This window comes from Lacerta agilis, chromosome 1, assembly GCF_009819535.1.
Source record: "Lacerta agilis isolate rLacAgi1 chromosome 1, rLacAgi1.pri, whole genome shotgun sequence".
NCBI classification, from domain to species: Eukaryota; Metazoa; Chordata; class Lepidosauria; order Squamata; family Lacertidae; genus Lacerta; species Lacerta agilis.
In genome coordinates, this window is record NC_046312.1 from 106854635 (window position 1) to 106868626 (window position 13992).

Consider the following 13992-nt stretch of genomic DNA (forward strand, 5'->3'; position numbering starts at 1 on the left):
AATGGGGAACGGGGCAAGAGATCAGGGGGCTGCAACAAAAAGAACAGGGACATGTTAGCAGTGCCTCTGCAGGCATCACTCGGTCCTTGAATCTAGAAGACACAATAATAGAATTTTGCACAGGTGTCACCACAAAGATTTTGTAAAATCTACATTTTATTGCTGGAGATGTCAGACACTCAGTGCTCAAAAATCTGTAATAGCTACAAATAGTGCAAAGGAAAATGGAAAACTGCATGCTTGGGAATGACAAGGGACTGTTTAACAGTGGAAATTGACAGGATGCTCTGAGATTGAAACAAGTATGAATTGTAGACAGAGTGTTATTGTTGCTTGCTTGAATAATTTATAAAGAAAGATACATATTTAGTTTGGCATGCATTTTATTTTCAAATTACACTAAAAAAAGTAATGTTGACCAGATGCTGCAATATTTTTAGAAGTATTTACATTATTTCAGTTCTTTCCACAAAAATATGAATCATCTCCATTTTAACAACCTAGTAGTTCGGTCAAAGTGCAAGTAGATAAATAGGTACCGCTCCGGCGGGAAGGTAAAGTGCATTTCCGTGCACTGCTCTAGTTCGCCAGAAGCGGCTTAGTCATGCTGGCCACATGACCCCGAAGCTGTACACCGGCTCCCTCGGCCAGTAAAGCGAGATGAGCGCCACAACCCCAGAGTCGTCCGCGACTGGACCTAATGGTCAGGGGTCCCTTTACCTTTACCTTTCCTTCAACTAGGCTTTATGTAATGAGCTGTGTGACTTCTTAGCCAACACCACTGCATGGTATGAGCTAAAATGTAAATTAATCTAGCACCATACAAAGGAAAGTTGTTAATGTTTTAATCTCGCCTGCATTTTTGCTCTGAAATGAACCAGGAATGCCCAAATGAACAATCAAATGCATACTTGGGGAACAAGCCCCATTGACAATAGTGGGAGTTGTTTATGAGTAAACACACAGACTCATTCTGTTAAATAATACTCTGTAGGGATGCGGGTGGCACTGTGGTCTAAACCACTGAGCCTCTTGGGCTTGCTGATCAGAAGGTCAACAGTTCAAATCCCTGCAATGGGGTGGGCTCCCATTGCTCTGCCCCAGTTCTTGCCAACCTAGCAGTTTGAAAGCATGCCAGTGCAAGTAGATAAACAGGTACCACTGCGGCGGGAAGGTAAATGGCGTTTCCATGTGCTGTGGTTTCCGTCATGGTGTTCCGTTGCACCAGAAGCGGTTTAGTCATGCTGGGCACATGACCCAGAAAGCTGTCTATGGACAAACGCTGGCTCCCTTGGCCTGAAAGCGAGATGAGCACCGCAACCCCATAGTCCCCTTTGACTGGACTTAACTGTCCAGGGGTCCTTTACCTTTACCTAAACAATACTCTACACAGGGGCGTCGTAGGGTGGGGGCGGGGGGCGGGTCGCCCCTCGTACCGCCCCTAGGTGGGCGTAACATTTTGGCGCGTGGGGGTGACTTGCGGCGGCCCCTCCCACCACTCCCACGCGCCGCCGCTCCCTCCGTCACCCCGGGAGCAGCAGCGCTGCACGGACGGGGTGCTCGCTCGGCCGAGCGAGCACCCCGTTCCTGCAGCGCTGCTCCTCCCGGGGTGACCAGTGGTGCGTGGGGAGTGGTGGGAGGGGCCGCCGCAAGTCACCCCCACGCACCGCCGCTCGCTCCGTCACCGTGGGAGCAGCAGCGGCGCACAGTGTGTGCGGTGCTGCTGCTCCCGGGGCGACGGAATGAACGGCGGCACGTGGGGTGACAAGCGGTGGCCCCTCCCACCACTCCCACGCGCCGCCGCTCATCACCCCGGGAGCAGCAGCGCTGCACGGACGGGGTGCTCGCTCGGCCGAGCGAGCACCCTGTTCCTGCAGCGCTGCTCCTCCCTGGGTGACCGGTGGGGAGTGGTGGGAGGGGCCGCCGCAAGTCACCCCCACGCACCGCCGCTCGCTCCGTCACCGTGGGAGCAGCAGCGGCGCACAGTGTGTGCGGTGCTGCTGCTCCCGGGGCGACGGAACGAACGTGGGGTGACAAGCGGCGGCCCCTCCCATCACTCCCCACGCGCCGCCGCGCCGCTCCCTGCCCGCTGTGCTCAGGGAGCGGAGCCCGGGGCGAAAGGACAGGGGCAGGCCCGCTGGCCCAACCCCTCTCCTTTCCCCGGGACGGCTCCGCTCACGGAGCGCAGCGGGAGAGGGGCGGGCCAACTGGCCCGCGCGGAGGCGTTGTTCCGTGCGCATGCGTCATGACGTCATGCGCACGGAGCGACGCCCCGCTCCCATGGGTGCCACTGGGCTTGCCGCCCCCAGCAGCCCAGTGGCTAGCGACGCCCCTGACTCTACAGCAGCTTTTTGCTCTTCTTGTGCTACATGATACTGCGTATGTTTGCTCTGAAGTACCACTGAATTCATGTAAATATGCATAGAACTGCAAAGCTTTTCTTCTTGTTACTTTCATCCTATTTCTTCCACTTCCATTTCTTCTGTACAACCAATACTTCCCAGCATATTCAAGACAAATGGAAAAACTAAATATTTATCAATTTGCCAAAACAATGTAGTGCTGTTTCATACGCAAGTGTGTAAATTTATGGTTTTTGTTTTATCATACACTCTGATATTTAATCCCAGAACTGTACCGTATCATGCTAACCTAAGAGAGTAGGAACACAGGAAAATACCTTATGCAATGTCAAACCATTGGTCCATCATCTCAGTACAATGACTGGCAGTGGTTCTCCAGGGATTCAGACCAGGGACTTTCTTGAACCGGGGTCCTTTGCAGGCCAATCAAATGCTTTACCACAGAGCCATGGCTCACGTGCAAGAGGACAAGGATCATATGCACCTTTAAGAGCTGAATAGAAAAGAGAATTGTAGCAAGCATAACAAGCAACTCTGCTAAAATCTTCTCTTCTACACAACTATCAAAGGTGCAGGAGCCCTGCCCGCCTTTTGTACCTATGGCTACCCTACTATAATGATTTTTGTTGCCGCACATCTCTCACTGAAGTCAGTGACAAAACTTCCACTGCTAGATTGCATCTCAAACTGTTGCATAATATTTTTTTTTTGGAAAAAAAATATTATTTGTGGTTTCACTTTGGAAAATGTGCATCCCACTATCTTTGCGGTTCTTTAGACACAGTTCCTTTTGAAATGCTAAATGCAGTGTTTAAGGGTTTTATTTTTCAGCTACCTAGTGTAGGGGTTGCTTGTGTTTAGATTTGAAAAATATAGAATTGATCGTTTTGGTTTCTCTTGCAGCTACGATCATAAAGACACAATTTGACTGAGAACCTATTCCTTGAAACTATAGGACACAAAATATTTCAAGCATACTGTATGCTAACAAAGAGCTTATATAAAGAGGTTGCTATAGTTGTATGTATATCCATAGCTATATGTGTATATGCTGCTATAGGAAGCTTGAATCTCCAGTGTAAGAGAGCAATAGAAAATGCAGACACACTCCCTTCCTCCTTCAAAGGCAGAGAATATGAGTTGCTAGGCAACACCATACTGAATACTGGACTCCTTTTTCATTAACATAACTGAACTGACCTCTCTCTCTCTCTCGTCCTTTCAATTCAAAGGCCATGTATTAGAAAGGAGGCTTAAGTTATAAAATGCTGCTAAAAATATTGTTAAAAGCTCAAATGGAGTCTTCCCACTTAACAGTGAGGGAAAAAATAGGGTCACCCTTAGAAAAATGTCACTCTTTTATCCTGAATTCAGGAGGGCAGATGGCTCATGTGAACCCGAACAATTGGGGTGAGGTGCATGGGCGTAGCCAAGGGGGCAGCTGCCCCCCACCAAGGAAACAAAAATACTTAACTGACCAACTGCGCCGCAGATAACTCATTTCTGCCCCACCCATAAGGCCTGCCCCCCCCAAAAAATAAATCCTGGCTATGCCCATGGTAGGGTGGCATGGATAGTGCAGAGGAAAATAATAGGAAAACTTATTGGATGAGAATGTATTGGAACACAGAATCTTCCAAGCAAACGAATTTCAGGCAAACTGGCAATCCAAGGCATGGGATGAGCCTTTATGTGTTGATGATGGTCTTCTACATCAGTGGCCAATTTAGGTGAAAACATGTTGTACAAAAAATAGGCCTTGGCAGCTCCTGAGAATTAGCCTGCTAACCCAGCTCTCTTGGAATTGACTGTAATGCATCTAGATGTGACACTTAGCGGACGTGTGCCAGCTTCCTGATACTCGTGACATAGCTGCTAGTCTGTGGGTTACAACCCCCTCAGCAGAAGCTGGGAGGCATCGGCTTTAATTCCTTGGCTGTTCCCCTAAGCCCTGGGGCTATTCGCTTCTGTTGGAAAGACATACCTGTGTATACTGGACAGCTTATCCTGCACCCACCCCTCCCCCAAACTAGCCTGATGCCCTCAGGTGTAGATATCCCATCATCCGTGTTGAAGTAAGATTCAACTGCCACTCCATTAGGTCTCTGTATGGGCAATAGGGAAGGTGTGCCATTGCCTTGTGTCAGGCAGGCTTCTGTCTGAGGGCCAGTTGATAACACCCTCAGAACAGGTTGTTTTACTTCAGGCATAGGCAAACTCGGCCCTCCAGATATTTTGGGACTACAACTCCCATCATCCCTAGCTAACGGGACCAGTGGTCAGGGATGATGGGAATTGTAGTCCCAAAACATCTGGAGGGCCGAGTTTGCCTATGCCTGTTTTACTGCCTTTCTTTCCTTAGAAGGTTTGGGAACGGATAGCCTCTGTGACATGGGAAGGCCCAGGTGAGCTACAGCAGGAGGAAAGAGGGTCCAAAACAGGCAATTGGATAAACGAAAACAACCGTAACACAGAGGCTCTTTGTGATGAGTCCAGAAACAGAGAACGGAGCTACGGACTTTCAAACAAAAGCCGGCCTTCAAATTAATAGCTCCGGTAGCTGAAAATGGAGTTTTAAACAAACAGATCCAAATATAATCTCCAAAGATAAATATGGGCAATTCTATGTAATGCAGCGAGTCAATTTGCTTTTCTCTTAAAAGCCATTTCTATGTTTAGATCCGGTAAGAACAAAGTGGAAAAGAAGCAACAATCGGAACTCAGTAAAGACTGTGGTGGTAGTTTCATATCTGAATCAGAGGATGTGGATACCACAGCATACCGGGGTGGGGTGGGGGGAGGAACCTTCAATCAACTGCAAGAACTATAACAGTGAAATCTTAACATCAGTCTTGAAGTGGAAATCAAGTTTAAGGTGGATGGAAGTGGCAGAAGTTCATGTTACGACCCATACCCTCTTGTGAAAAAAATCCGTTAGTTTAAACTGTGTTTTAATGGGTGTTGTGTAACACATTCTGTCATTTCTACTGTAATGCAGAACAAAAACAAACCAATAACCCCTCTCCCCACCTTCCCTGGCCCACCTTTATTTAACTATTGCTCCCAAATTATGGGATATGGTACATAAAGATAGATTTGAAGAAATATATTTATTTTATGTAAGACATTTATACATTCTTTTCGAATTAGTAATCCAGTACAGTTTACATGAAAAATACCAAAATTCATAAAAATGCAAATCATATGATAAAAACAAGTAAAACTGTAAAAACAAAACAGAAGCATTGAACTAGCAACAAACTAAGCCCGGTAAAGCATATGTAAATACAGCATTTAAAAAAGGTGAGGCATATCTCTGTCCACTTGAATTATGTCCTATATGCTATAATTGCAGGCACTGAAACAAGCCTCTCAGAAGAAGCCATGGGAATTCTTTGAGGCTACATTGACAATAATCACTTGATGAAAGACAGTTTTACACAATAATACAAATAATGAATTATACAAATGAAGTTAAGTACGTTGTCGTTTCTACTAGAAGTTCTAGTAATAATAATAATAATTTGGAGCTCTAAGCATGGAGGAGAACTAGATCTTCAATCAAAGTATTTCAAACTCTGAGAACCCTGGTTTGCTAAAGTTTTTAAATTGGTCTGTCCCTGATTTTACTGCTTTATCTGCCAAGAGGTGCTTTGTTGTAATTGTGTTTTTAATCCTTTTATACTGTATTTTAAAATCATTTTTACGAATTATAAAAATAATAATAATTGCAGAGTAGCATGCAAATACCATTAGCTAATAAATAAACGTGGTAGAATGAAATTCAGATCCCTCCCGTTCAGTATGATAGCCTTAGGGGAAGGGACATTGTTTCAGCTTAACCCACCTTGCCGAATGGTTGAGGCTGAACATCTCGAAAGAATGGCAAGTTACGTATGTAATCAGTAAATATATCCTTAGGAAACTACTGGCACCTTGCGCAATTACCGGTATGTAATGATTTATGAAGTATACAACAGCAAAATAAATTAGTCATTGGTAAAATAAACTGGGGTAGGGGAAGGGATTTTTTTCTAGTCTTGGTCTGCTTGATCTGGGATTCCAGCTGGGAAAACGTTTTGCAAAAATAAAACAGTTAGAACTGTGAGACACAAATAAAACATTCTCGCGGTCTTTCCTCCCCGCTGCCTTTGAGCACCCCGATTATACACCATTTCAAAAGCATGGCCGTCCTCCAAATAAATCACCTTTACGAGGGTGATGTTCGAAGGCCAGTGAAGGAGGGTGCAGCTGGGAACTCTCTCTGTCACAGAGCAACCTTCAAAGGACGTTCCAGCTGTGGCTGTTGTTCCCTTAAACCAAAGTGATTTATTTGGACTGTAGCCAATACCTACAGGTGGGTAGTAACAGACACTGATTATCTTTTAAATCTGCTGAACTCTCTATGTGCTAAAACTGCCTCTTCCAGAAGACAGATAAATCTAAAAGTACTCTCCACTTTTTTTCAATGGGAACTAACTGAGCATGCAGCATCACAAACTACACAGATAGTTTTACAGACCTTTCTCTGTTTGTCCCCCCACCATTTAAGATAAATACGTGCAGTATTGTTCAAGTTCTTAATGCGACGCGTGCCTTATCAAGTATTTCCTTTCTGATCTTGGGGTAGTTTGGATGTTGTTCTAAAACCTGTTGGAAGAAAATATATCCATAGTAAGCAGTAAAGTTATTTTTTTATTGTTGTTGTTTATTAAGTATGTATACCTCCACATATCTGAAAATCTCAGGGCAGTTTACAACACGTGGACACATAAAATTGTGTCTCACTGTAAACTAAAACAAGTAGTTAACTATTCTACAGTTATATATTTAAAGCTATTTCAATGCAGCAGATGTCAATACTGTCATTGGGACTATACTAAACTTCAATGTTTTCCCCTTTTTATAGAACCCACAAGCAAAGAAACATGTTTGTAAAAAAAACAGTTTACCTTATGACAAACATTGATTGCATCAATGTATCTCTTCGCTTTCAGGTAATTAAATGCCAACTTGAAACCTGTAAAAAATGATTAAGTCAGAGGTTAATGCAAAAACAGCATTCTCTTTTCATGTAATCCTGGGATTTTGCAAGGGGAGCTGAGAGCTTGTGGACACCAGCTGCAGCCCCTTTGTTTGAACAAGGTTCCTTTGGCAGGAAGAATGGGGTAGCCATTTAATAAATATGTAATAATAATTAATAATAAATTATAAAACCTACTAACCACAGAGAGTTTGGCCAGAGAGCTGGAGTGGATCTCCCCAGTCTTGGCTGCAAAGAATCACCTGGGTTTTCAATTTCGATTATGTACATGTGTGATCTTTGCTGTCTATTTCTCCAGCTTGTCAGCCGCCTTGTGTTTAGTAATATAGAGAGGCGTTATATTAATTAAAAGTGAAGTGAAAATGAGATGAAGTTGCTAAGGGTGAACCTACCAATTGTTGGATTTGTTTGGTTTCCATATTTCCAGGCCATCTCATAGTTTGCAGCTGCATCCTTATATGCTTGTTCTTTCTCCATTATGTATCCCATATATTCATAAGCTTTGCAACAAGACTAAAAAGAATTTTAAAAAATAAAATCTCTGTCAGTGGGACTTGAAATGGCAAAGCCTGTTGGCCCACTGAATTGTAAGCTGAAGTGCTGTTGGCCCTCAGTGGCCTCACCACAGTTCCAGTTACAGGTGGGTAGCCGTGTTGGTCTGCCATAGTCAAAACAAAATAGAATTTTTTATTTTGTTTTGCCCTCACCACTGTCAACCAGTACAAGGAATGCTGGCCTCATTTTGCCTGCTTTCCATAAGATTAGTTGCATTAATTAAAAGACTCTAGGGGTAGAAAAACATTAACAGAACAGATACAGCATTACTTCTGGCCTGTCCGTTACCCTGTTATGACGAAGGCACCGTTTTAACAGTTCGCTAGCCATATCGTATTTTGAAGACTGAATGAAAATGTCTGCGAGGAGAAGCCAACTTTTTTCAAACTCTTCTGCGTCAATGGGATTCCAGTTCATCTTTGAAATGCGCTTCAACTGGTTTCTGGCTCGCTGGGTTTGTTTTAAGATCATGTAAGCCGTGGCCATTCCCAAAAGTGCTGGGATGTGATCTTTCTGCAAGAAACACCAACATGATGCAATTCAGAAGGCAGAGAACCCTGTATAAATGTCAACATACTCAAAAGGACAGTGCTTTGCCCAGACAGCGGCTGGTTGAAAAGAATAATAATCACAACCCCAAAAACACTTTCTAAAGCCACAATGTGATTAATTCAATAAAACTTCACACAAGCGGACTTCTTACAAACTGGAGGTGGTGGGGAGGAGATTCCCAGCATTCCTTACTAATGTTTATTCTGTTACGAACACCTCTGAAAAGAATAAACTTTAACCTAGTACAACTACACTCTGAAAAATGATATTTAATATTTTCAGTTTGCATTTCTTAGTGCAGAAAGTATTGATCTTGTGTGTAAAGATTCTTTTCTTTTTGGATTAATACAGGAGGCTACTAGAGGCTTCTCTGTGTGAGAGAAGCAGAGGCAGAAGGGTCAATGATTGTTTGGGTTATACCTTCTGGGAAGCTACTTTGAAGTAGTTCTCTTATCTCTTCCAATTAAGGTCATGCTGACTATAAATATAGGCCAGAAGAACCCCGAGTTGTACTTTTCTCTTCCTATCTCTCTTCCTTCTGGTGTGGTGTTTCTGTTTCTGTATAGTGTCAAGGGTAGTCTTATTATGAGTTAAGTTTGTAAGTGCTGCAACTCTGTATGGGCTGAGCCAGTCCTGATTGTATTGGATCTGATAACCATTACATTACATTTACCTTCAGCAGAAGTAAAGCTCTGCTGAATGAAGTACTATTGCCTCTGGTTTATTTTTTTGGAACTCTGCTGAACTCTGCAACATGTTTAAGGTTTTCCTCCACACATACGACAAATATAGTATACTGTTAAAGCAATGGGCAATGCATGGAATACATTTATTTGTAGGTATGAGGTTCCTACAGGTGCATAATACACCTGTGTTCAACTGAAAAGACACTATAAACAACCTACCTCATCAACCACAATTTCTGTAAAGGCGTTTAGCGCTCGCTCAACATTTGATTTTTGTTTTGTTGCCACAAGGCAGTAATTTTCCATGATGCGGAGCTGCACATGCCCTTGAGCTGTCTGGGGCTTCAGTTCTTTTAAGAGCTTCTCTGCTGTTCTCACAGCCAGCTGCACAGACTCTTGCTTCTCTGTTGAGCTACTTCATACATACATGCATAAAAGAAACAGCATCAGTTCTTGTGTATCAGAAACTCTGCTTTCCATTACTCAATCGGGATTTTGAAAATAGCTAGAATGAGCCCTAGAAAGCCGGCTGACAGTATCACACAAGTTTAGCCTTTAGGTGCCTTTAATTATATATCTGTCATCAACTTTTATCCGTGATGTATTTTTATATAAATCAGTAAAAAATAATAATCTGGTTCCCATCATTTCCTTCTTGAATTCAACCCGTCACTCACTGCTGGCACCCAAAAAAGAATTGAGAGACTTCCAAGTGCCACCAAAACAAAACACTGCACTAAAACACTAGGAGTTCTAAAAATCTCATCGCCACTCACTCCGCGTCACCGTCCAGATGTTCAAACACTTCACCTCCCACTGTTTCATTGTCAGGGTTCAAGCAGATTTCAATCATATTATAAACAGCGTTTTGTCCCCAGTCATTGTCTTTCCTCGCTTTGTTAAAATGTCGAAGTGCATCATTTGGTTCGCCAGTGTACCTAAACAGGAAATCACACTTAACGGCTTGCATAAATTGAAACACAAGGAAACAGGGAAAGTGATGCTGGCAGGCAGCTGTATTTAGAAAGGAAGAGTCCAAGGAGAAAGAAAAGAGGGAGCAGAGAGCCAAGGACTTGCAAAGCAGGAGTAGAGAAGTGGATCTGGCTGGTGGGCCGGATCCAAAACTCCCGTGGCCCCAAGAGCTGCCACCTGTCAACCACTTGTCATCACATGATACCAGGTGACTCAATTTCAAAAGGAAGAATCTTCCAGCTGTAATTTGTTTTTTGAATTTGGCACATTTACAGGGCCATAGGGAAAAGGCGGCAAATTCAAAAGACGCTGAATAGGACCAGCAGCAGAAAAAGGAGAACTCTCTAAGTGCACTCCTGAATCTTCCATTTCAGTTTGACCCCACAAGTTTACCCGCCCTGCGTGTGACATCGTAAGATGTCAGCGGATAGATAGGTGGGACTTTGTTTAGGCCAAACTATCATTAATCCTGCAGAGTGGAAGTTCCCCCGTCACTGTTGTAAAGGTAGGAAGGACAAAGAAAACAAGTGGACTGAAAGAACCAGACATTAACACTATTTGAATCCACTTGGCTGGCGTGTCATGCAAGCAAAGGAAACCAGCCCTTTCTCACTGACACTATACTAGTGATTTTTCTAGTCACACCTACCAAAGATACAATCCTTTGCAATAGTGAAAACCTGGGTCAAGTTTTGTCCTGGGGGAATGCTTCTCAGCCATGGCAATAAATCTTGGAACTTCTTCTAGCTTTCCGGCTCTTCTTAACAGGTCAATTAAACGTGATAGCGTTGCATAATTATCTGTTAATGTAAGCATTCCGGGCATTACAGAAAGCAAACACACTGAAAATTAAACGCAAGAAAGAAGCATAACAATCTAAGAGTGTTAAGTAAAACCAGAACTATAATGTTTGGTAGGCAGAAGGGGGACCCCTCTGTGCCAACAGAGAGATGCTGGTGTCACACTCTGCAGGCAGCTGGTGGAATCCACCCACTCTTCTAGCAAAGGGAGCTTGCATTGCTCTGACATTAATGTGTAGCTTTAGTATAAAGATTTGTTAAAAGGGAGCAATGAAAAGATCTGACGCTCACCTGGGCTGCGTTCCAAAAGCTGCTGGAAATGAAACACCGCTTGTTCGTAGTCTTGTTTCCTGAACATGAGGTCAGCCATCATCTACAAGCACATAGCAGAGATGCTAAGGAAACAGAAAGTAACACAAAGCCTTCTCCGCACCGATTTTATCCTGCAAAATCAGCCTGTACTGGAGTGCAAAACTCAAATGGGCTAGAGGCCAAACTCTTCTTCACACACCAAATGCCCAGGTGCCACACCCACAGCTGTTAAAGAACAAAAATTGAACAGCTTCAATGGTCCCTTGGGATCTGCGTTGGGAGCAGTGATTTCTCCCCCCCCCCAATAAACTTGGCCACCCCACAGCGCACCCCGACTCCAGATCACTTCTGTAAGTGATCTGGAGTCGGGGTGAGCTGTGGGGTGGCCAGATTTGCTGATGCCAAATGGTCCAGGGTAGCAAATACAAAAAAGGGATTGTGAAGAGCACAAAAAGGAACTCCCCAAGTTGGGTGAACAGGCATTAAAATGGCAAACATGATTCCATGTTATGAGTGAGTGTAAAAATTCATGGTATGTGCTAATGGGATCTGAACTAGCAGTGGCTGACCAGAAGAGAACTCAGGATCATGGCAGGTAGTTCCATGAAAATGTAATTTATTTAGAGAATGGCAGGGTTGCTATGAACCACATTAAGGCTCCGCAATTGTTGTTTGACAGCCCTTGCTTCTGCATACCTCTTTCTCTCATAGGTTTCTCTCCGTTTTCAGAGGTTAGTGGGTGCACCTTTAGTCTGTACCCCTCTGTTTACAGACAGTCAATGAGGGCAAGGAGCAGGGCCATTTCTGTGGTGGCTCCTATGCTCTCAAGACACCTGGCCAAGTGAGACTCACCAGGCAATATTTCTATATAATGCTTTAGTTGGCTTGGGTAAAACCATTTGTATCAAAAAGCTTTTGCTTGTTAATGCCTGTCAGCTGTGAGCATTTGAGTTTAGCACATTCCTGGTGTTTTTTGCACTAAATGTTAGTTTTTTTAAAAAAAAACAATTTTGTTAGATTCTCTTTTGACATTACAGTGGAACCTCGGTTTTTGAGCATCTCAGAAGTCGAACGTTTCGGCTTTCGAACGCCGAAAACCCGGAAGTAACTGCTTTGGTTTTCGAACGGTTTTCAGTTCTCGGAACGTTTTGGAAGTCGAATGGTCTTCCGGAACGGATTACGTTCAAAAACCGAGGTTCCACTGACGTTCTTATCATCGGTACGTTGCTTTGAGTGCATATATCAATAGAGAAAAGCTGCTCATGCATTCAGAAGACCTTACAGAGGTTTAATGTTTTTATTAAAACCTAAAATAATGTCAGTAAATAGTCATCCTGCAGAGAGCATGTGTATAACTGACTGTCAGGGAACTGTCCCCAGCGCAGTGCAAGGTGGTGGAAAGGCTCTTGGGATGCTACAGAGAGCCCCGGTCCCACCTGACTAGCAGCACCTCCTCTGGTAGAGGGAGCAGCGAGGCTTCCAGCAGGGAGGGGCAGGCTTCTCAGGGTATGGAGGGAAGAGGCTCTGAGGATGCTGGAGACCCAGCACTCCTTTCGTGATGAAGGAGACATGCAGCTTCTGGAGCCCCAAAGGCGTCGAGGGGTGAAACAAAAAGATGGGAGGTGGGGTTTCCATATACCGAAGCTCTTTTGTTGGGGTCAGAACCGGAAGGGGCCATTCCCGGATTCTGACGACGCTTGATTCAGACACGAACTTATTAGCTCTGCACTGTACATAGTTTGCACAATAAAACTCTTAAAGGAAACTCGGAGTTTTGCCTGCTTACTCATGAGCAACGAACAGAGGACCTCACACTGACCATGGCAGCTGGCGCATTATCTGGATCACTCTTCAGCAACAGAGCACACTGGCGCTGGCATGCATCCACATCATCATGTGCAAGGTACAAACGGGCTAGTTCTAGCATCACCTGAGGATTAAAATATACCGTAAACAGAAGCTCTTCGCTAATTTTTCATTCTATTTACAACATGCATCCCAACCACCACGCCTCTTAAGCAAGACCGGAGGGGAAACGGTTCCTCTTGTTGCTCACTGACCTTGTTGTCCGTTTCACAATGAACAAGAGCTTCTTTGTAGAATTTAATTGCTTTCTCATAGTTCCGCTGGGCTGCTGAATGCTTTGCTATCTCTGCACAAATTTCAGCTGCTAGTTGCTTCTGTACAGGAACCGCGTCCAGCTGCTCTATCTGAATCCGCTTCAATACTCTGGCCTGCAATTCCTGAGCCTGGTGGAAAAGCAAAGGAGGCTTCCAATAGGAAATAATAATATCGGATGAAGTTGAGGGCGGGTGGATTTGGAGCAAGTTGTGCATTTTAGAAAGGACCAATTCTCTAAATCAGTATTGTATGTGTCCTTGTTATGTGCAACATAAGAGTCGTAGAATTGTAGAGTTGGAAGGGACCACAAATGTCATCTAGTCCAACCCCCCTCCCCTGCAATGCAGGAATCTTTTGCCCAACGTGGGGCTCAAACCCACAACCCTGAGATCAGGAGTCTCATGCTCTCCCAACTGAGCTAAGAGGCCAAGTTAACTCTTGTGCTTGACTGGTGGAAGCAAACAGCTGGTCCTTTGTTGCCTGACATACCTTAACAAATCGTACAGTCAAAGGTCTGTAGGTGGAAGGAAGAAATACAGTGGTGCCCTGCTAGACGAATGCCTCGCTAGATGAAAAACTCGCTAGAC

The 13992-nt window shown here is 44.2% G+C and overlaps 1 protein-coding gene across 3 annotated transcripts in view; it reads right to left on the reverse strand.

The window, feature by feature from the left end:
* Positions 1 to 6077: 6077 nt before the first annotated feature.
* TTC21B (tetratricopeptide repeat domain 21B) overlaps positions 6078 to 13992 on the reverse strand; it is a 33090-nt gene continuing 25175 nt past the window's right edge. The window contains exons 20-29 of one of the 3 annotated variants that reach the window (XM_033166390.1): positions 13345 to 13533; positions 13104 to 13214; positions 11264 to 11345; positions 10822 to 10972; positions 9977 to 10138; positions 9420 to 9612; positions 8251 to 8475; positions 7800 to 7920; positions 7316 to 7383; positions 6079 to 7013 (exon numbers count right to left, since the gene is read on the reverse strand). In XM_033166390.1, coding sequence (XP_033022281.1) covers positions 6936 to 7013; positions 7316 to 7383; positions 7800 to 7920; positions 8251 to 8475; positions 9420 to 9612; positions 9977 to 10138; positions 10822 to 10972; positions 11264 to 11345; positions 13104 to 13214; positions 13345 to 13533 — 1380 coding nt within the window. In that variant the 3' untranslated portion in view covers positions 6079 to 6935. Of the gene's footprint in view, positions 7014 to 7315; positions 7384 to 7799; positions 7921 to 8250; positions 8476 to 9419; positions 9616 to 9976; positions 10139 to 10821; positions 10973 to 11263; positions 11346 to 13103; positions 13215 to 13344; positions 13534 to 13992 lie in introns of all 3 variants that reach the window. The other 2 variants (XM_033166387.1, XM_033166391.1) reach the window with 2 other exon arrangements.